Here is a 22545-nt window from a genome sequence, read left to right on the forward strand (position 1 = left end):
GCGCGCACCCCGCTAACTAGCTAGCCATTTCACATCGGTTGCACCAGCCTAACTCGGGAGTTGATAGGCTTGAAGTCATAAACAGAGCAATGCTTGAAGCATTGCGAAGAGCTGCTGGCAAAAATGCTCGAAGGGGCTGTTTGAATGAATGCTTACGAGCCTGCTGGTGCCTAACACCGCTCAGTCAGACTGCTCTATCAAATCATAGACTTAATTATAACATAATAACACACAGAAATACGAGCCTTAGGTCATTAATCTGGAAAATATAATCTCGAAAACGAGACGTTTATTCTTTCAGTGAAATACGGAACCGTTACGTATTTTATCTAATGGGTGGCATCCATAAGTCTAAATATTCCTGTTACACTGCACAAGCTTCAATGTTATGTCATAATTACGTAAAATTCTGGAAAATTAGGCGGCCAAAACTGTTGCATATACACTGACTGCATGCAATGAACGCAAGAGAAGTGACACAATTTCATCTGGTTAAATATGGGCTGCTAACCTGCTAAATATGCAGGTTTTAAAATATATACTTCTGTGTATTGATTTTAAGAAAGGCATTGATGTTTATGGTTAGGTACACGTTGGAGCAACGACAGTCCTTTTTCCCCGAATACGCACCGCATCGATTATATGCAACGCAGGACACGCTAGATAAACTAGTAATATCATCAACCATGTGTAGTTAACTAGTGATTATGATTGATTGTTTTTTATAAGATAAGTTTAATGCTAGCTAGAAACTTACCTTGGCTTCTTACTGCATTTGGGTAACAGGCAGGCAGGCTCCTCGTGGAGTGCAATGTAATCAGGTGGTTAAAGCGTTGGACTAGTTAACTGTAAAGTTGCAAGATTGAATCCCAGAGCTGATTGTAAAAAAAGGTAAAAATCTGTTGTTCTGCCCCTGAACAGGCAGTTAACCCACTGTTCCTAGGCCGTAATTGAAAATAAGAATGTGTTCTTAACTGACTTGCCTAGTTAAATAAAGATTAAATAAAGGTGTAAAAAAAAGAAAACTGCCAAATCGGTGTCCGATTGTTATGAAAACTTGAAATCGGCCCTAATTAATCGGCCATTCCGATTAATCGGCCGACCTCTAGTTAAGACACCAACAACACGGTAGGCAATTAAGGTCACAGTTATGAAATCTTAGGACCCTAAAGAGGCTTTTCTACTGACTCTGAAAAACACCAAAAGAAAGATGTCCAGCTCACCTGCTTGAATGTGCCTTAGGCATGCTGCAAGGATGCATGAGGACTGCAGATGTGGCCAGGGCAATAAATTGCAATGTCCGTACTGTGAGATGCCTAAGACAGCGCTACAGGGAGACAGGATGGACAGCTGATCTACAATGTGATTTTCTGGAGAGAAAAAAATCCTCATTTTGTCTGTCATAGTTGTCATAGTTGAAGTGTACCTATGATGAAAATTACAGGCCTCTCTCATCTTTTTAAGTGGGAGAACTTGCACAATTGGTGGCTGAATAAATACTTTTTTGCCCCACTGTAAATAAGTGTTTTTTAAATTTTATTTTACCTTTATTTAACTAGGCTAAGTCAATTAAGAACCAATTCTTATTTTCAATGAAGGCCTAGGAACAGTGGGTTAACTGCCTAGTTCAGGGGCAGAACGACAGCTTTGTACCTTGTCGGCTCGGGGATTCGATCTTGCAACCTTTCGGTTTACTAGTCCAACGCTCTAACTACTAGGCTACCTGCAGTATTCTCTTGTGTTTGAGGACTTCTTGTAGGTTTTTAAATGCATACAGACTAATCTGAACATTACTAACTGGTGCAACAAGAATTAAACTTGTCTACACAATGGCTCAGGACCATAGAGAAACGTTGAAATTCCTGATATGGGTGATGGTGGTGATTTGATCTCCATCTCCGTATCCCTCCTTGAGTTCGTAATACACACTCTGCGACAAAGGAGTAGTCTGCAAGTATGAAGAACAATATCACAGGCATCGGTGGATTAAAAAGAACTGCAAGCAGCGTCCGTTACATAACCGCGGCAAAGCTTTTTAGAAAATATGACATAGCTGCAGTATGGAGTGTTATTATCAACTGAAATATCTTAATTATCTGATGATGAGTCTGTGGACTGCTGCTGCCCTCTTCCAGCCTGGTCTGTGAGAAACAGCTGTAAGCTCCCAAAGGGAACAAAATGACAAGTTATTATCATAGGGTAACCTTGCAGTAATAACAGAAAGGACTGACAACTATGTTAAATGTCTTTTATCGGTTTTCCTGAGGGTTTCGTTTCATTTAGGCCGGTTAGTGGAGATGTTCTACTGCTGGCCTCCGTAGGATGGGAGATGTTCTGTGGTGTAGGTGTCTCAGAGAATGTATAGACTGAGACAAAGCACCCAGTGTCTAACCTCTATCCATCCATCTCACGTGGTCTGAGTAGCATGACTGACCCCAGTGCCTTGACGTGGGCTTTTCCCAGCCAGGGCATTCACTGAGGGAATCTGCGGGGGTGCAGCTGCTGGCTGGAGGGGTGCTGGGCTGGGGGGTCAGTGGAATAGGGAAGGGGTCATTGGGCTGGTTGTATTGTGACAGCAGCTGATGGGTAGAGGAATGAGGACGGACATGGGGTGCCTCCCAAATGGCACACTATCCCCTATATAGTGCACTACTTTTGACCAGAGCCCTGGTCAAAAGTATTCAGTATATAAAGGAATAGGGTGCCATTTGAGACACCGGCCCTGTAACTGTGGGAGTTAGTCATTCTCATGACCCTCTTAATGTTCTCTGTCCTGCCCTAAAAATGGGGGAGAGAGGGTTATTTATATGTTAATCTATAGTTTGCTTTGACAAAAGTGCCCCCAATGCTAGGTTTCAGGCCAATGCTGGGATTCTATGGGCATTCAACAATCATGTTGATTGACATGTAAAGCAAACGACAACAAAAAAGAGGAGGAAACATTGAGATTAATAGAAAGCCTTCCTTAGATATTGTCCATTATTTCACTTTGTTTACAAAGTATGGTGTTGCGAGAGATAAACGTAATAGAGCTTTATATAATATAAGTATGTGGAGACCCCTTCAAATTGGTGGATTCGGCTATAATTTTTTTCCATTGCTGACACGTGTATAATATCGAGCACACAGCCATGCAATCGGCATAGAAATACATTGGCTGTAGAATGGCCTGTAATGAAGAGCTCAGTGACTTTCAATGTGACACTGTCATAGGATAACACCTTTCTAACAAGTCAGTTCGTCAAATTTCTGCCCTGCTAGGTGTTTCAGTAACCTTTTAAGTGCTGTTATTGTGAAGTGGAAATGTATAGGAGCAACAACGGCTCAGCTGCGACATGGTAGGCCACACAATGGGACCGCCGAGTGCTGAAGCACGTAAAAATCAGTCCTCAGTTGCAGCACTCACTACCGAGTTCCAAACTGCCTCTGGAAGCAACTTCAGCACAACAACTGTTCGTCGGGAGCTTCATGAAATGGGTTTCCATGGCCGAGCAGCCGCACACAAGCCTAAGATCACCATGTGCAATGCCAAGCATCGGCTGGAGTGGTCTGAACCTCGCTGCCATTGGACTGAAGCAGTGGAAATGCATTCTCTGGCAGTTTGATGGTAAAATCTGGGTTTGGCGGATGCCAGGAGAACGCCAACTGTAAAGTTTTGTGGAGGAGGAATAATGGTCTGGGTGGTTTTTCATGGTTCGGGCTAGGCCCCTTAGTTTCAGTGAAGGGACATCTTAACTATACAACATACATTCCAGACGATTCTGTGCTTCCAACTTTGTGGCAGCAGTTTGGGTAAGGACCTTTCCTGTTTCAACATGACAATGCCCCTGTAAACAAAGCAAGGTCCGTACAGAAGTGGTTTGTCAAGATCGATGTGGAAGAACTTGACTGGCCTGCACAGTCCTTAACTGACCTTAACCCCATTGAACACATTTAGGTTGATTTGGAATGCTGACTGCAAGCCAGGCCTAATTGTCCACCATCAGTGCCCGACCTCAATAATGCTCTTCTGGCTAAATGGAAGCAAGTCCCCACAGTAATGTTCCAACATCTAGTTGAAAGCCTTCCCAGAAGAGTGGAGGCTGTTATAGCAGCATAGGGGGGACCAACTCCATGTTGATGCCCATGAGTTTGGAATGAGATGTTCGACAAGTGGGTACCTTTGGTCGTGTAGTTTACGGTGCATTTGGAATGTATTCAAACCCCTTAAAGAAAAGGCTGTATCTCAGACACTGACAGAGGAACTCTGCCTAGAAGGCCAGCATCCCAGAGTCGCCTCTTCACTGTTGAGTTTGAGACTGGTGTTTTGCGGGTACTATTTCATGAAACTGCCAGTTGAGAACTTGAAGCGTCTATCTCAAACTAGACACTAATGTACTTGTCCTCTTGCTCAGTTGTGCACCGGGGCCTCCCACTCTTTCTATTCTGGTTAGAGCCAGTTTGCACTGCTCTGTGAAGGGAGAGGTACACAACGTTGTACCAGATCTTTTTAGTTTCTTGGCAATTTGTTGCATGGATTAGACTTCATTTCTCAGAACGAGAATAGACTGATGAGTTTCAGAAGAAAGTGCTTTGTTTCTGGCCATTTTGAGCCTGTATTCGAACCCACAAATGCTGACACTCCAGATACTCAACTGGTCTAACGAAGGCCAGTTTTATTGTTGCTTTAATCACAGTTTTCAGATGTGCTAACATAAATGCAAAATGGTTTTCTAATGATCAATTAGCCTTTTAAAATGATAAACTTGGATTAGCTAACACAACGTGCCACTGGAACACAGGAATGATGGTTGCTGATAATGGGCCTCTGTTCGCCTATGTAGATATTCCATTAAAATAATTCAGTTTCCAGCTACAGTAGTCATTTACAACATTAACAATGTCTCCACTGCGTTTCTGATCAATTTGATGTTATTTTAATGGACAAAAAATAGCTTTTCTTTCAAAAACAAGGACATTTCTAAGTGAACCCAAACGTTTGAACGGTAGTGTATGTAGTGAACAAAAATATAAATGGAACAATTTCTACAGTTTTAATGAGTTACAGTTCATATAAGGAAATCATTCAATTGGTATAAATTCATTAGGCCCTAATCTATGGATTTCACAAGGCTGGGAATACAGATATGAATCTGTTGGTCACATAAATAGTAGGAGCATGGCTTTGTAAACCTGTTTTTACCACGACAAATCTCCTTCAGGCTGTTGATTGTGACCTGTGGAATGTTTTCACACACTTCAATGGCTGTTCGAAGTTGCTGGATATTTGCAGGTACTGGAAGACGCTGTCGTGCACCTCGATCCAGAGCATCCTCAATGGCTTACATGTCTGGTGAATATGCAGGCCATGGACAAACTGGGACATTTTCATCTTCCAAGAATTGTGTACAGATCTTTGCGACATGGGGCTGTGCATTATCATGCTGAAACATGAGGTGATGGCGGCAGATCAATGGCATAACAATGGGCCTCTTGACGTTGTATCTCTGTGCATTCAAATTGCCATGATAAAATGCCATTTTTGTTGTCTATCGCTTATGCCTGCCCGTACCATTACCCCACCAGCATCATGGGGCCCTCTGTTCACAACGTTGACATCAGAAACCAGCTTGCCCACACAAAACAATAAAAAAGGTTTGCGGTTGTGTGGCCGGTTGATTGTACTGCCAAATTCTCTAAAACGATGTTGGAGACTGCTTATGGTATGGAAATGTTCCCTACAACTGTAGACATCTGTGGCATTGTGTTGTGACAAAATTACACATTTTAGAGTGGCTTTTAATGTCCCCAGCACAAGGTGCACCTGTGTAAAGATCATGCTGTTTAATCTGCTTCTTGACATGCCACACCTGTCAGGCGGATGGTTTATCTTAGCAAAGGAGAAACGCTAACTGACAGGGATATGAACAAATTTGTGTACAAAATTGGAAGTTTTTTGTACGTATGTAATATTTCTGGGGTCTTTTTTTTCAGCTCATGAAACATGGGACCAACAATTTACTTGTTGTGTTTATATTTTGGTTCAATGTGTGTATATATAATATATACAGTTCCTTCGGAAAGTATTCAGACCCCTTGACTTTTTCCACATTTTATGTTACAGCCTTATTCTAAAATTGATTAAATTGTTCTTTTACCTCATCAATCTACACACAAAACCCCACAATGACAGCACAAAAACAACTTTTTAGAAATGTTTGCTAACTGAAATATTAAATTTTATTTAAGTATTACAGCATTGATTATTCTTGGGTATGACGCTTGGCACACCTGTATTTGGGGAGTTTCTCCCATTCTTCTCTGCAGATCTTCTTAAGCTCTGTCAGGTTGAATGGGGAGCGTTGCTGCACAGCTATTTTCAGGTCTCTGCAGAGATGTTCGATCAGGTTCAAGTTCAGTTCCTGGCTGGGCCACTCAAGGACATCCAGAGACTTGTCCCGAAACCACTCCTGCGTTGTCTTGGCTGTGTGCTTCGGGTCGTTGTCTTGTTGGATGGTGAACCTTTGCCCCAGTCTGACGTCCTGAGCGCTCTGGAGCAGGTTTTCATTAAGGATCTCTCTGTTTGTTGCTCCGTTCATCTTTCCGTCTAGTGAATCTACCATAAAGGCCATATTGGTGGAGTGCTGCAGAGATGGTTGTCCTTCTGGAAGATCTCCTCAGAGGAGCTCTGTCAGATTGACCATCAGGTTCTTTGTCACCTCCCTGACCAAGGCTCTTCTCCCCCGATTGCTCAGTTTAGCCATTTTAAGAATGATTGAGGCAACCTTCAATGCCCCAGAAATGTTTTGGTACCGTTCCCCAGATCTGTCTGACATGCTATTCATTCCTTTTATCTCATCTCCACTAATGCAATGTATTCATACTGCACCTATTGAAGCAGTATCTTATGAAAGCACTCATATCAACACTTTCCTATCAGCACTTTCGTTAATATGGTATAAAATGGTCCTTCTGTAGCTCAGTTGGTAGAGCATGGCGCTTGTAACGCCAGGGTAGTGGGTTCGATCCCCGGGACCACCCATACATAGAATGTATGCACACATGACTGTAAGTCGCTTTGGATAAAAGCGTCTGCTAAATGGCATATATTATCTGTGCCTCGACACAACCCTGTCTCGGAGCTCTACGGACAATTCCTTGGATGTCATGGCTTGGTTTTTGCTCTGACATGCACTGTCAACTGTGGGACCTTATATAGACAGGTGTGTGCCTTTCCAAATCATGTCAAAACAATTGAATTTACCACAGGGGGACTTCAATCAATTTGTAGAAACACCTCAAGGCTGATCAATGGAAACAGGATGCACCTGATCTCAATTTCGACTCTCATAGCAAAAGGGCTGAATATTTGTTTTTTTAGTTATTATTATTATTATTTTATTTATTTATTTAAAGTTCAATTTTGGTTTCATCTGACCAGAGCACCTTCTTCCACATGTCTCCCAGGTGGCTTGTGGCAAACTTTAAACGACACTTTTTATGGATATCTTTAAGAAATGGCTTTCTTCTTGCCACTCTTCCATAATGGCCAGATTTGTGCAATATACGACTGATTGTTGTCCTATGGACAGAGTGTCCCACCTCAGCTGTAGATCTCTGCAGTTCATCCAGAGTGATCATGGGCCTCTTGGCTGCATCTCTGATCAGTCTTCTCATTGTATGAGCTGAAAGTTTAGAGGGACGGCCAGGTCTTGGTAGATTTGCAGTGGTCTGATACTCCTTCCTTCCATTTCAATATTATCGCTTGCACAGTGCTCCTTGGGATGTTTAAAGCTTGGGAAATATTTTTGTATCCAAATCCGGCTTTAAACTTCTTCACAACAGTATCTCGGACCTGCCTGGTGTGTTCCTTGTTCTTCATGATGCTCTCTGCGCTTTTAACGGACCTCTGAGACTATCACAGTGCAGGTGCATTTATACGGAGACTTGATTACACACAGGTGGATTGTATTTATCATCATTAGTAATTTAGGTCAACATTGGATCATTCAGAGATCCTCACTGAACTTCTGGAGAGAGTTTGCTGCACTGAAAGTAAAGGGGCTGAATAATTTTGCACACCCAATTTTTCAGTTTTTGATTTGTTAGAAAAGTTTGAAATATCCAATAAATGTCCTTCCACTTCATGATTGTGTCCCACTTGTTGTTGATTCTTCACAAAAAAATACAGTTTTATATCTTTATGTTTGAAGCCTGAAATGTGGCAAAAGGTCGCAAAGTTCAAGGGGGCCGAATACTTTCGCAAGGCACTGTATATATAATCCATTTTAGAATAAGGCTGTAATGTAACAAAATGTGGATAAAGTCTATAGGGATCTGAATAGTTTTTGAAGGCTGTGTGTGTCTGTCTTTCACTGTGTCTGTCTAATTTATCAGACACTTCATCTCTTTTTAGATTCCTAGGGACATAGCCTATTTTGTTGTTTAGTTTTTAACAAGAGACTTAATAGGGGTCACACATTCACACCCTTGAAATACTCTTCCACCATGTTATTCTATTCCGCCACCATTGGCAATGTTTAATGACTAGATTTTGTGACACATGATACAGATTTGCATAGTTAGAGAAAAGTCAGTAACATTGCTGGTACTTCCCTGTGTTAACATCAAATAATTTACAGGTTTTTAAACACTGCATGGGAAGCATTCTCACCTTTTTTGTTGTTTGTGTATATAAGAGTATTTGAATTAAAGCGTTTCCACTTTTTTAATAAATATATTTTATTTATTTTTGGTACTCCACCTATGACCTTGTAGTTACGAGGTTAAAAAAGGCAGCATAAACCTCAGGTTGTTGCGTCATGAAGATTACTGATATTTAAAGCATTAAACACAGAGAATCTCACTGCCGATAGATCACAGTGGGAGGCTGTTCCTTCTCTTGCTAAAATGAAATCGGTAGCTACTGCGTGCCATGCCGGTAGCGACGAACCTACCATTTATACTTGTAGAGTCGCAATGCTCAGCAGTGGCCAACAACTTGAATTTGAGCCAACCCGAGGTCCAGAACCCCCAGGTCGAGGAGCCAACAGGAGTGACAACAGAAAGGGATAAATAGGGCATTTCTCCGTACATCCACGGATGAGCCGCAATAAATGAGTTAGTTTTCATGAAACAGCTGCCTGTATTTTCTTCCAAGTTAGCCAGCTAAGGACACTGCACTATCTGGCCACAGTATGTTGTGCTAGCTAACTATATGGTAAAATTAGCTAGCTAAACATGTAGCTATGGGCTGTCACTGGCAGTATGGGATTATGTAAAGTGAATAAAAATAAAACATCCTCGTCATCTTGCTCGGTAGTTATCTAGCTGTGGCCATTTGGCTAGTATCACCAAGGACTTCTACAAAATAGCAACATTAGCACAGCTAGCTAGCTAATCTTGGAATAAACAACACACACGGACATGTATTGCCAAGCAACGCTACTGGCACCTTCTGGTTTGGAGTATTTTAACAGGGCTGAGTGGCTGACGACTTCAAGGACTTTGCTGTGTGATAACAAAATAGATGGACTGCCGACACTGTTCAGGGGTGCCTAAGTACTGTCGGTAGGCAAGCATTTGACAATCCTATCGGTATGTCAAAGCTTTTAAGGCTGTGTGTGTTTGTGTGTGTGTGTGTGTGTTTACAGAAAATGACTTTTCCAGCTTTTCATGCTGGAATGGAGGCATTTTGACGTGACATTTTGGCAGAGTAATACATTTGTTGACAAGTTTATATCCATTCAATCTACAAAGATCTTGTGATGTGATCCCATCAACTCTCCTGACTGAGAACTTTCAAAATGTGTGCAATCTACCGTGAATAATCTTCTGATCATATGCCGCACACCCCCTTTTTACTGGGGCGACGGAGGGGGCAGCGGGTTTGCTCTGGCAGGGAAGTTCCACACGTCTTGAGAACGGTATGTGGGCTCTCAGATGGAAGGGCTGCTATTGTTGTGCTAATTTCAAAAGACTTATAGAGAACAGAAAGGCTGTGTGGGGTTGACTGACTTGGGCTCAGTCTTTTCTGCATTCTTGCATGTCTTGAAGGGAGACTAACTAACAGCCAAGGACGAGATAGTAGCCTAAGCGAGCACCAGGATCTTGTGAAATTGCCTGATATAGTTTCTGCAGAATGGATTGTAAAACTATGGATTGTAAAACAATTTCTGGATTGTAAAACAATGGAATTCATATGGGGTAGGTTCAAATTGTTTTAATGTTTTACCTAGAATACAAAAAGAGCAATCGCGTAAGAACTCTTGCAGCACTACTCAGGAGGACCCTGTCCAACTTTTCCATGCGCAACTAGTTACTTTTGGCCACTCAACAACACCTACATTCATTTGTTTTGGATGTTCAATCAATTTGTCTAGTGTTCGGTCAGAAAAGCTTAGGCTACGCCCCTGTTGGTATCTATACTTTGTAAGATGCATGTAACATCAAGTGGCTACAATGTAGAAACATTGTTGTAACTTTGTAGCGTGTTGACAAACAACATGATGAGAATATCACGAATCTGTCAAATGATTTCATTAATCTATTATCCTACACCTAGGTTATTGTTGGTCATCTGGCAACCTTAAAGGCCCAAATGCAGCCATGTTTATATCAATATTAAATCATTTCTGAATAACAATTAAAGGAAAACTCCACCCAAAAATGACATTTTGGTGTTTGTTTAATTTGCTCATTTGCCCAATTTTCTAGATATGTCACTTTTCAAAATGCCTAAATCTCATCCGTATGATGCATTTTGCATCATATGATGCTGCGTTTTGCAGCTTTTGTTGCTGACAATCTCATTATTTCACTTATTTATTTTATTATTTATTTCTAATCATTATGAATTATATTTGTCAAATAGCAGCCCGTAGAATCTGTCAACTCTGTTACAACTCTTTCACTTACATTCTCACCATGGGGGAAAACAATTCTCTGTCATGACATTTCTGTAAATTACTCTGCTCACAGCCAATGTTTATTGTATTTTGTTACCACAGTTGGGCATTTCCACAAGGACGTATTTTCACATTCATAAATCAAATAAAATGTCAATACAGAGAAGTGTCAGTAGGTGCCACAAAGCCTTCGTGTGAAAATAGACGGGGAATGGAAACCATTCTTATTCTTTTATTTGATTTGACCTTTCATTTAACTCGGCAAGTCAGTTAAGAACACATTCTTATTTACAACGACAGTTCAGAACGACCAGATTTTCACCTTATCAGCACGGGGTTTCGATCCAGCAACCTTTCAGCCCACATCTCTAACCACTAGGCTACCTGCCGCCCCTAAATCTAACAGTGATTACAGATAAAGCCAAGAGCATTGCTGTGTTACTTGGACATCAGACTGGTTCCATGGGTTGATGGGGATTCCTTGAATAGTTGTTGTGTTAGACTGTTTACATTTGGACAATGGATACATCCCATTGGATGCACCCATTCAAGTGGTAGTGTCAATGGTTCCTGAGGATGGCTTCATAGGATAGATACATGTCAGAACATGTTTTTGGGTCGTAATAATATGTTCAGAAACTTCCAAATTGTAATTTCTGTGTCTGAATACATTCCCTCTAGATATAGTGTTTTGAAGAAAAAAACGGGGATTCTGACAGAAAGGCAGTGGCTCACAATAGTGGCACATAGGAGATAAACCACTTATCTTAACCTTAATGGAAGATTTCAGTGTTTTTGTATAAAGCACTTCACACTGTATTAGTACATCTAGGTTTTGGCAAACATTGTGCAGGTGTGTTTGTTCTGGTTTATGATTGGACAGGGAATGAACAGATGGTGTGTTTTAATGTTCCACACATTCTTCACACTATTGCCATGTGACATCTTACCATTGGTAGATGCTCATTCCTACACCACCATGTCACTTGTGTAACAATGCGTGTTTTATGTAGCAAGTGTTGGTATTGTTTAGCTTTTTCCCCGTTGTGACAAGTTTTGATGACCAGCGCATAGTCTTAGTTTGCACTGTATGGATTATGTAAGAAATGCATTTCTATGGATGCTGCCCCCTGTAATCCTTTCTTAAGTAACCCTATAGACACTATACTTGGATACTATAGTACATAGCTAGGTACGTTGTCATCAACTCCACCTGATTTTAAATCTCTGATATATATTTACATTTTTTTTATCACCCAAAACATTCTACAGTAGACCGTGCTGTTATTATTCCAGGTTTTTCAGTATCATCCAAACAATATCATGAATGAACACAGTCATAAGTTGTTGCAATGGCATTTCATCAAATGATGTGTCAATTCCTTCCTCGCTGACTGACTGTCGGTCTTGCCACGACAGCCATTATCTAGCACAGTATGTCAAGGTCACTACTCAGGGCTGTCTACAGAAGCTGACTGCAGACTGTCTGGTGGGGAACCGTGCTGCCTGCAGACATGGTCCCATTCCAAATGGCACCCTATTCCCTATATAGTGTACTACGTTTGACCAGGGCCCATCCAGATGAATGCATTATATAGGTAATAGGGTGCCATTTGAAACACCTTGCCCCCTGCTGCATCCGTTCCTGAAAATCCAGTTAAACAATTGATTCGGTGCAGGCCTTCTTGAAATCAATATCTTGTTAAAAGATAAGTGCAGGGTTAAAATGCATTGCCTGCCACGCGGGGAAATTAGGCCCACGCTGTAATTAGAAGTGATGCTTATTTGGAGATTTCTATCAGAACACCGTTTATACCAGGTAGCCGCGAGCCTAATCATCTGGACCGGTGTTCAAAAAGCTTCTCAGAGTAGGAGTGTGGAGTTGGGATTCCCCCCCCTGTCCTTTCATTAGACTATAACCTAAAAGGCAAAAGTGATTCTAGATAGTCCTTGTTTGCATGTAGAATAGCTGGTATGGTAGGCTAGTTGTATGCTGTTTTTACTTCAGCGTGCTCCATCATCTCCAAACGTGATGGGGTAAGAAATCACAATGTAGCGTACGCCTCCATGCTATCGAACATGTGGTTTCAATAGATCAAAATATATTTGATGCAACTAAAGGATAAAGATTCAAATGTCTTGAAAACATCATTCTTGTTTGCTACTCCTTTGGTCACTCACCACTTCATTGTGCTTGTGATATCTGAAGTATGGGGATGGTGATCATCAATAATTCATCTTTCTCAAGCACTTTGGGCTATTATTGAACTTAGCCCAGCCCCAAGTTTTTACTTACCTTGCAACGCCCACACCATTAATGCTACTGCATGATAAGGACTATGGAAATATATTATATTCCCTGTGGAAAATTCTGCAGTTGCCCAGTGTTGGGTAACTTGGGTCACATGCTGCACAATGCACATAGTCAACAATTTAGGATTTCACTAGCTGAGTTATGCAGCTGAATGTACTAAAGCTCTGAGGTAGAGGACGAGGCACTGCTGCACTGTTCAAACACTGTCACCGGGGATTGCTGATCCACAAATCTGTGTTGTGCTCATTGTTGTTTTTCATAGTTGAGTCTCCCAACCACTGCAGATTTCTTACCACCGAGTGATTGGACTAATACGAGATTGTTCAAATAACAGCTTTTTAGCAAGGGTCTGGAGTTGTATCTGTGTGGAATGCTGCATAGTAACTTTATAGATGGACATGAACTCAGTCTTCTTTTTGCTGTGCATAAGGAGAAGTCTGGCACTTGCATTTAAATAGTGGACATTTCAAATTTTCTGATTCTATTTTCAGACAGTGGTGATTCACTGTAGCTTGTGGCAAACATTAAACTAGAGAACACATGGAGCCACTTGCAAATGTTAACTGTAAATGGTCAACAAATTGAAAGGGTGGCCTCTTGTAAGAATCTTTTGTATCTGGATAGATGAAAAGCTGAGTTTCAAACAGCACATACATTTTTTTTCCTAAAAGCTGCCATTTTAATTAGTGTTTTTATTTCAGGAGTAAAACGTGTTTCTCTCAGACAGCCAGGAAAGACCTTGTCCAAGGGACAGTTGTTTATTTAAATCTGTGCTGTATTATGGTGATATTGTTTACATGCAAACCTCCTATAATGCTTCTTTGTCTTGGAACAAGCGGCAAAATACTTTTAAACTAGAGGAGAGCATATCGCTTTTTCAGTTTCAAGCTCTCATAGAGGATCATCTTGTTGACCATTGTGATTGTTTTTAGTGTATTGTATTGTGCTATTGTGTTGTGTACACACTGACTACTTCCTCTGACATCTTGCCAGGTCCCCCTCTCAAAATCTGCTTCTAACCTCAAGGGCCATCCCCTGCTTAAATTATACTTGAGGGTTAATGGATTTGGTTTGGGAACTAAATGAACACCCGAACACCTTATCTACAGTATAATTCTCCTAAATAGCATCTTGCAAGCTTCCGATACCCATCCCCCCTATGGGTTTCCAATCGCTCGCTCTCGCGATCTGTCTCTCTCTCTCTGTCCCTCTCTTGCTCTCTTTTCTCTTCCTCTCTTTCATACATGATGAGAAAGCCCCCAGAGTTGTGTCCTACATCAGTCGAGTAAGGCAGCAAGTTATTTTGTAATTAGCCTTAAAGCGTGGCTCTAAATTTGTCCTGTGCGTCCTGTGGTTCCAGCAGTGTGTGAGGTGGGCTGCATTTCAGCTGCAGTAGCTTCACCGGCAGATGCTACGGTACAGAAAGAGCAAAAAAGAGAAGGAGAGGAGAGAGAAAGACTGAAGAGGGAAGTACTTGCAGTTCTGTTTTATTCTGCTAAGAGGAACGATGGAGTGCAGTTACAGAAATTGATTGAATAAATGCGGTAAAATCTCTTCCGCTGCTGGCATGCCAAAAAGGAGGGAGAGAATAATGAAGTGAGGGTTAAGAATTGCTGCCGAGAGGAGAGAGTGAGAGGGAGAAAGATAGATAGCGGAGTGGGACGAGAGACTGGGGGAGACCAGGGAAAGCATGGAGTGTTAGTTCAGGGAGAAATAGGTGGGATTCCAGACTGCAGGAACAAAACTAATTATTTCAAAATACAGAGTGATTATCAATGGGATGGCTTCGCAGCACTGCAGAAGATGGACAGTTAAAGGGAAACGACTTTGCCTCATTGGCTGATGGTGATGGTCGGTGTTTAGCCAATCGGGTGCTGACCCTGTCCATCTCCTACTCAGATGATGGGGAACAGCTGTGACCGAGGTACTGATTCACTCTCCTGTCTTTTTCTTCTCTAATTAGGGTCCATTGTTTAAAATTAAGTTGATTATTCATGCTTAATTCTCATGTGCGCAGTGCAGAGCACCATCATTAAAAAGCCATTATGTTAGATTGTGAAGTTTCTCTGTGCGGACTGCTGCTTGCACATCGTCTTTCCATTAGGGTCTGTACTGTATACATGTAAGGCTCCATGTGATGCGTTTGGTAGCATGTCTTTCACAAACACTGAACGTAATATTTGCCTAACTTCTTTGATCATATTTACTTTGTGCTGTTCGTCAGTGTCCATAGTTGATATTATACAGGATGTGCATGACGTTTGATGGGTGTCTCTCTCTCCCTTCAAGCCACCCCCAGCCAGAGAGCTCAGTCCTTCTGAATTATGATGCACGCAGCGTTTAAGACGGACCGGGCTGCAGACAGGGGGGCCAAGAGGACAGTGTCTGAGAGAGAACTTGATATAGCACTTTGAAAAGTAGCCTTTTTAATAATGCTGACTGCTGCATACTGTCTCACTTGTGCCAAAGTTTAATATGAAGGATAGATTACGGTGAGGCCTAGCTTTAGGGACAACCTGATCGAAACGTGGGATCTGACACGTGTTGCTCTAGTCTGGCGGTTATCTCCCATTATCTGGTCTGCTAAAACTTGTTATTTTACTTCAAATGGTTGTGGCTTGTTCTTTCACAGAGCATTCCTGTTGCACGGGGTCAATCTGCTCAAAAATGGAGCTAAACTTAGCTTCCAATCAATCGTTCTCTGGATATCAGCCAGGGATCTCAATGTGACGGATGGTTTGAGACTTCTGTATTTGGAAGATGTGGCTTGCTTTCTTGCTCTGTGCAACATTGGTAAGGCACTGACAGGCATTTGTCTTGTATGCAGCTGCAGTAAAATCTGCACTGGCTGTGGAAGTCCAGGGTTGTGTACCAAATGACATCCTATTCCCTCAAAAGTAGTGCACTACATATGATGCCATTTTGAACGTAACCAGAGACTCGGGTATGAGAAATTAGAGGGTCTTTGTCAGTTGAGGGACTGCTCCAGCCTCCTGCCTCTTACCTCACCTGCCTAGGCACTGCTCCAGGAGGCTTGGCTGAGCTGACACTCCGGTGCCCAGGCTTACTGGGGCCTAGCAGCTGGAGTCCCATGTTGATGGCCCTGCCCTGCCTCTGTAAACTGAGACCACCGGAGGGAAAAATAAATGTGGGTTGAATCCATCCTCATCCTTGACACAGATGGCCATAACCTTACCGTACAGAGAGACTGCATAGTTTGTCAGGACGGACCAGAAATAACTGTCTTCTACAGAGAAACAGATTAATTTTGTCCTGTTGTTTATTCCATCCTGCCTGTTCAACGGGGATTACAGTGAAGCACAATCAGTGACCTTATAGCTGAAACCTCATTGTTAATGATTTACAAACCCCTCTGAATAGCATTCTGAGATGGATTTTTGTTGTTCTATTAATCATTTACATGAGTTCGTGGCATTCATTCAATGCCATAGCTTGTCTCTTGGGGGCCCCCAACACAGACTCTTGGTGGCCTGAGGTAATTGCTTGATACAGCCCACCTCTGTCTCTGTCTGTGTGCTCTAGATGTCCTTGTGTACACCCATCACTCTGACTCCCTCTCCCAAATGTTGCAGCATCTGTGTTCATAGAACTCAACCTCCACCAGTCCAGGTTTCAAGGCAGCTAGCTGTCTTTACTAATGTCTCTCGTGCTGGGGACTGGTCGAGGTTTAGTGCTGCTGCCCCCGGACAACACATGCCCCTGGAGGTAGCTGTTCCATCACTCCCCTTCCCTCCTGTATCTCATCAATCTCCCCATCTCATATTCCGACCTGTACTTGTTAATATAACTGTTTAAAAAATAAAATAATAATAATGTATAATGTCTCTCTCCCTCCCTCTCCACTGCTCTCTCTCTCTCTGTTGTCCACAGAAGTGTCTGCTGAGAGGTCCCCCAGAAGGCGGAGTATCTCAGGCCTGGGGAGTTCAGAGAAGAACATATCCCTGGACGTACCCAACACATCCCCTTTCAAAGTACCGGTGAGTTCTGTTGTTATGATTCGAAAATGTGTTTATTATCCAAAGTACACCGATGTCCAACAGAAACATGTCTTTTGCTTTATTCCAACCTCTCCAAAAAACACTCACACACACTAGACATTTTAAGTGTCTTTGTACAGTAATTGTTATGTTTGAAGCAATTAGCACACCATTCATGATTTGCTGTTGAAGTGGTTTCAATCCATACATTATATTCCTTTGATATTTCCTCTTGTTTGAAGCACATGAACAGACAGCAGAGCCAAGCCTGTAGTTGGTTAGGCGTTATCTCCGTTGTTAAAACTCCCCAGAGCTCCAGTGATGGCCATGGGCTTTCAGCTGCTCAGTCAGTGTGTAAAACTCTCTGTCTTCCTATCCCATCCTAATGGAGACTCCCAAATGGCACCCTATTCCGAATATACTGCACTGTTTCTATGGGCCCTGGTCAAAAGTAGTGCACTATGTAGGGTATAGGGTGCCATTTGCCATCAACCTTGTTGTACCACCATGTCTCATACTATACATCTACATTCTGATTCATGTCATTCTGGTCTCCTCCTCAAAGTGAAGCAGTACTTGTCATTATTGTGTTGGGCTAAGAAGGAGGGTTCATCCATAGGATTACCAAAAGAACTACAGTGGGGCAAAAAAGTATTTAGTCAGCCACCAATTGTGCAAGTTCTCCCACTAAAAAAGATGAGAGAGGCCTGTAATTTTCATCATAGGTACACTTCAACTATGACAGACAAAATGAGCTTTTTTTCTCCAGAAAATCACATTGTAGGATTTTTAATGAATTTATTTGCAAATTATGGTGGAAAATAAGTATTTGGTCAATAACAAAAGTTTCTCAATACTTTGTTATATACCCTTTGTTGGCAATGACAGAGGTCAAATGTTTTCTGTAAGTCTTCACAAGGTTTCCACACACTGTTGCTGGTATTTTGGCCCATTCCTCCATGCAGATCTCCTCTAGAGCAGTGATGCTTTGGGGCTGTTGCTGGGCAACACGGACTTTCAACTCCCTCCAAAGATTTTCTATGGGGTTGAGATCTGGAGACTGGCTCCACTCTAGGACCTTGAAATGCTTCTTACGAAGCCACTCCTTCGTTTCCCGGGCGGTGTGTTTGGGATCATTGTCATGCTGAAAAACCCAGCCACGTTTCATCTTCAATGCCCTTGCTGATGGAAGGAGGTTTTCACTCAAAATCTCACGATACATGGCCCCATTCATTCTTTCCTTTACACGGATCAGTCGTCCTGGTCCCTTTGCAGAAAAACAGCCCCAAAGCATGATTTTTCCACCCCCATGCTTCACAGTAGGTATGGTGTTCTTTGGTAGGTATGTATGGTGTTCAGCATTCTTTGTCCTCCAAACATGACAAGTTGAGTTTTTACCAAAAAGTTATATTTTGGTTTCATCTGACCATATGACATCCTCCCAATCTTCTTCTGGATCATCCAAATGCTCTCTAGCAAACTTCAGACGGGCCTGGACATGTACTGGCTTAAGCAGGGGGACACGTCTGGCACTGCAGGATTTGAGTCCCTGGCAGCGTAGTGTGTTACTGATGGTAGGCTTTGTTACTTTGGTCCCAGCTCTCTGCAGGTCATTCACTAGGTCCCCCTGTGTGGTTCTGGGATTTTTGCTCACTGTTCTTGTGATCATTTTGACCCCACGGGGTGAGAAACTTTTGTTATTGACCAAATACTTATTTTCCACCATAATTTGCAAATAAATTCATAAAAAATCCTACAATGTGATTTTCTGGATTTTTTAAAATCTCATTTTGTCTGGCATAGTTGAAGTGTACCTATGATGAAATTTACAGGCCTCTCTCATCTTTTTAAGTGGGAGAACTTGCACAATTGGTGGCTTACTAACTACTTTTTTTGCCCCACTGTATAGACAAGTCATTTTTATGATCTCTATGGGTGTATCTAGACTAGTCTTGCCACAGATTCTCTGAGAATACATCAGCATTCCTCTAATTTTCAGAGGTAGACTAGATGTCTATAACCATCTCAATAATATTTTTGTTTAGTAAATATGTAAGAGTGTTTACGATGCGGTACGTTACGATGCGGTACGTTACGATGCGGTACGTTACGATGCGGTATGTAGATCTTTAGAAAACTTCTGCTTGCTAATCCAAGACGACGTGGGAGTGTGCCTCTAAGGACTGTGGAAACGCAGACGCACACTTCTGATGATATTTATAACCAGAAGAATTAGGCCATGGCATGCATCATTGAAACTCGTACCTTTTGGCATGTTTTTAAGTCTTCTTGTTACGGGTTTAGAACATTTTGCTATAGATAGATGAAGGTAGTTGATAGTTTCAGATTCACCAAAGGGTCTCGTGGGTAGCATCATCAGATAGGGGACTCATGTTTGTCTCCTCTTTGTTTGTCAGTTTCTAGACTAGCTATTTTACCTGCACACTGATATGGGAATGTCAGAGAGGTTCAGGTTGTGTCTCAGAGTGGAGAGTGCAGATGAAATCAGGTCCATGTAATCTTATTCATGATGATCTGAAAGGCAACACAGATCCTAGATCAGCACTCGTACGATGAGACGCTTTATGAATACAGGCACTTCCAGCCCTCAATACGAAGTAGCCTAGCATCTGTCTACTTGATGGAAACTTAACATCCTCCAACCTCATGCTGTTTGTGGACCAAGTCAAAGTGAAGGCTGCTGTCCGGTTGTGCTGACACGACAGGCTTTATAAATGCAGGCACCCGGGGGAGCAGAGGGGAGAGGGTTGTGCTGCTGTTGTCTCTGACTGAAAATGAGCTGTTTAAGACACCTCCTCCACACTGCCAAGGTGAATGAGAATGTCGAAAAGCTGACAAAGACTTCCTGTGCTTGTCCTCTCGGTGGACGTACAACGATCCCTTGTTACCACTCTCCCCTTTCTTTCTCCCCTTCTCTTTCTCCCCCTTTCTTTCTCCCCTTCTCTTTCTCCCCCTTTCTTTCTCCTTCCGTCTCTTTGTCTCTCTCTCGCGCCCTCTGCCTCTTTCTGTCTCTCTGTTTTTGTCTCACTCTCTCTCGCTCTCTCTCGCTTGCTCTCTCTCGCTCTCTCTCGCTCTCTCTTTCGCTCTATTCTCATCAAATCATGTACTGTATGTCATCGTCAGTCATTTTACACAGCGTTTCAACACCTAATATAGTGGAGTGCACTTCATAGTGTTTATTGCCGCTTTGCTAATAAGTAACATGGCTTCCCTGTGCAGACTTGGCAGTACTCTACTCTCTCACCGCCATAGAGGTCACAATATGCACTCAGTGTTGCATTACCATATCCTATATCAACATACAGGGTAAGCATTATACAGTAGTTGGAGTACAATAGATTTTCTTTTCCAAGATATACAATATCTGACTGACTAATTCCTTCTGCTGTCAAGGTCACACAATGGCCAAATTAGTGACACGTTTCCACTGCCCCTGACATCCTGCTGATCTCTTCATGTATTTTTTTCAACCATTTAGTTAAAGTCATAAAATAACCAATTGCGTACTGTATATATCCTGATCATATTTGATTTGTTATCTCAACTGTTACTGTAAAACTAGCAGAAAACGCGAAAGGAAGTGATTGGCTAATAGACATTTAACCGCAGTATTAGTCATCTGTCTCCAGCTCTGACTCAAGTCCCCTATTGGTTTCAATGTGTCTACTCTTTCTGACATTGTCATAGTATTGGGTCTGAGTGGAGTTGTTTCACAACCCGCCACACGCTGTTCAGTTTTCCGTGTTTCACCTGAGCCTGACAATGCATTACAATGGAATTCATTCCCCAACTTGGTCACTGTGGTCAGCTGGTCATTCACACTAGCTACTAATTCATAAAGTGAGCGTATAAAAGTCTAAGACAGGAACAGTGTTGTACACAACGTCACTCTGTTCATATGTAGGCTCCACATTACACAACCATTTGTTTGAAATTGACCTGATATAATATGACCTGTGTGACACATTAGCCACTCATTGCCACAGCACCTCTCCCAATGCAAACACAGACTTGTTGCAACAACTGGTGCCCACAGTAGACACACAGCCAGACATAGTAACATGTGTGTCTCTGAGTGTAGCAGTTCTCCTGAAAGTCATTTCTTCTGTTGTACCCTTAGGGGTTTTTCAGCAAACGACTGAAGGGATCCGTAAAGCGGACGAAGAGTCAGACCAAACTGGACCGCAACACCAGCTTCAGACTGCCCTCCCTGAGACCTCCAGAAAATGACAGGTAAGCTATTCACTCTATCTCCTTCTCCTATCTCCTCCTATTTCACCTTTCAGTACCATGGAACTGCATTGACAATTCACATTGGTTGTCTTAATTCTGCCTCTCTGGGAGTGGATTTAGGCCTGAGGGACTGCTCCTGCTTCTGATCATCATTTGGTCGTTCATTTTCACCACATATCCTCTTGGTCTTCCTTATGTGGTTCCTTGCTGGTGGGTCATGGATGTCCTTTCATGATGATTTTAATAGATCTATGATCATGGAGATGTAGAGAGGCGAGCGGGGGTGTGGTGGCTAGTCAAAAGTAATGATGGAGTGTTTCTCCTGTGGTGTGTGTTGTATTGTGGTGTGAATCACAAAGTGCAAATGCTCCATTCATCTGTAATACCCTGTCTGTTGCGTGGGGTTGGTTACCAAGGTGCTGGTTTATACAGCGTTTGTACAGCCTTTTAAGAAACTCACATCTTACATTATGTTCCCATTCATTATCAGTCCTGAGTGCTATTCTGAGAAATCTGTCTTTAATTCCAGGATTATAAGCCTGGGAGATAATGGCATTACTGTAAGCCTGACTGCTTTCTTCCCCACTCACATACAGTCAATATAATAGTAGAATTAGGCATTGTTGTATTCATGCATGGGAGACCCAGACCAAGACAGATGTAATCCTTTGTTGACAGTGTGCTACCCTCCTTTCCTTGTTGGTCTGAATAGTGGATAGCTAATGTTGATATGTTTGGGGTTCTCAACGCTCCAGTGAGTTGGCTGAACAGTATTTGTTTGAGGGGGGGGGCTGCCTGCCCCCACCTTCTTCCTTCCCGCGCCTTCTTCCATCCCCCTGCGGGCACTGCCTGGCGGGCTTCCTCGCTGCTCTGAGGAGGGGAGTCTCCCCCATGCTGGTCTCTCAGCTGCCTGGCGAGGGCCGAGTCACCCCGTGTTCATATGCAGCTCCATGCGCCAGGCAGAATATGCAGCGTCAGTACCATTACACAGATACTCACTCACTCTCTGACTTTACTGTGCAGATTGTAGCCTACAGAGTTAGTGATGAACACAGGCTAGTGGCCATAGAGAAGTACTGTATCTATCTTTATA

At 42.4% G+C, this 22545-nt stretch overlaps 1 protein-coding gene across 10 annotated transcripts in view; it reads left to right on the plus strand.

Moving 5' to 3' along the window:
• Positions 1 to 22545, plus strand: part of LOC124041879 (ras GTPase-activating protein nGAP-like) — a 94094-nt gene that overhangs the window by 44964 nt on the left and 26585 nt on the right. For 7 of the 10 annotated variants that reach the window (XM_046359982.1, XM_046359983.1, XM_046359985.1 and 4 more), the window contains 2 exons: positions 17092 to 17198; positions 21340 to 21452. In XM_046359982.1, coding sequence (XP_046215938.1) covers positions 17092 to 17198; positions 21340 to 21452 — 220 coding nt within the window. Of the gene's footprint in view, positions 1 to 9937; positions 10186 to 14614; positions 15125 to 17091; positions 17199 to 21339; positions 21453 to 22545 lie in introns of those variants that run through there. The other 3 variants (XM_046359988.1, XM_046359986.1, XM_046359979.1) reach the window with 3 other exon arrangements.

Source organism: Oncorhynchus gorbuscha, linkage group LG08 (assembly GCF_021184085.1).
Source record: "Oncorhynchus gorbuscha isolate QuinsamMale2020 ecotype Even-year linkage group LG08, OgorEven_v1.0, whole genome shotgun sequence".
Classification (NCBI taxonomy): domain Eukaryota; kingdom Metazoa; phylum Chordata; class Actinopteri; order Salmoniformes; family Salmonidae; genus Oncorhynchus; species Oncorhynchus gorbuscha.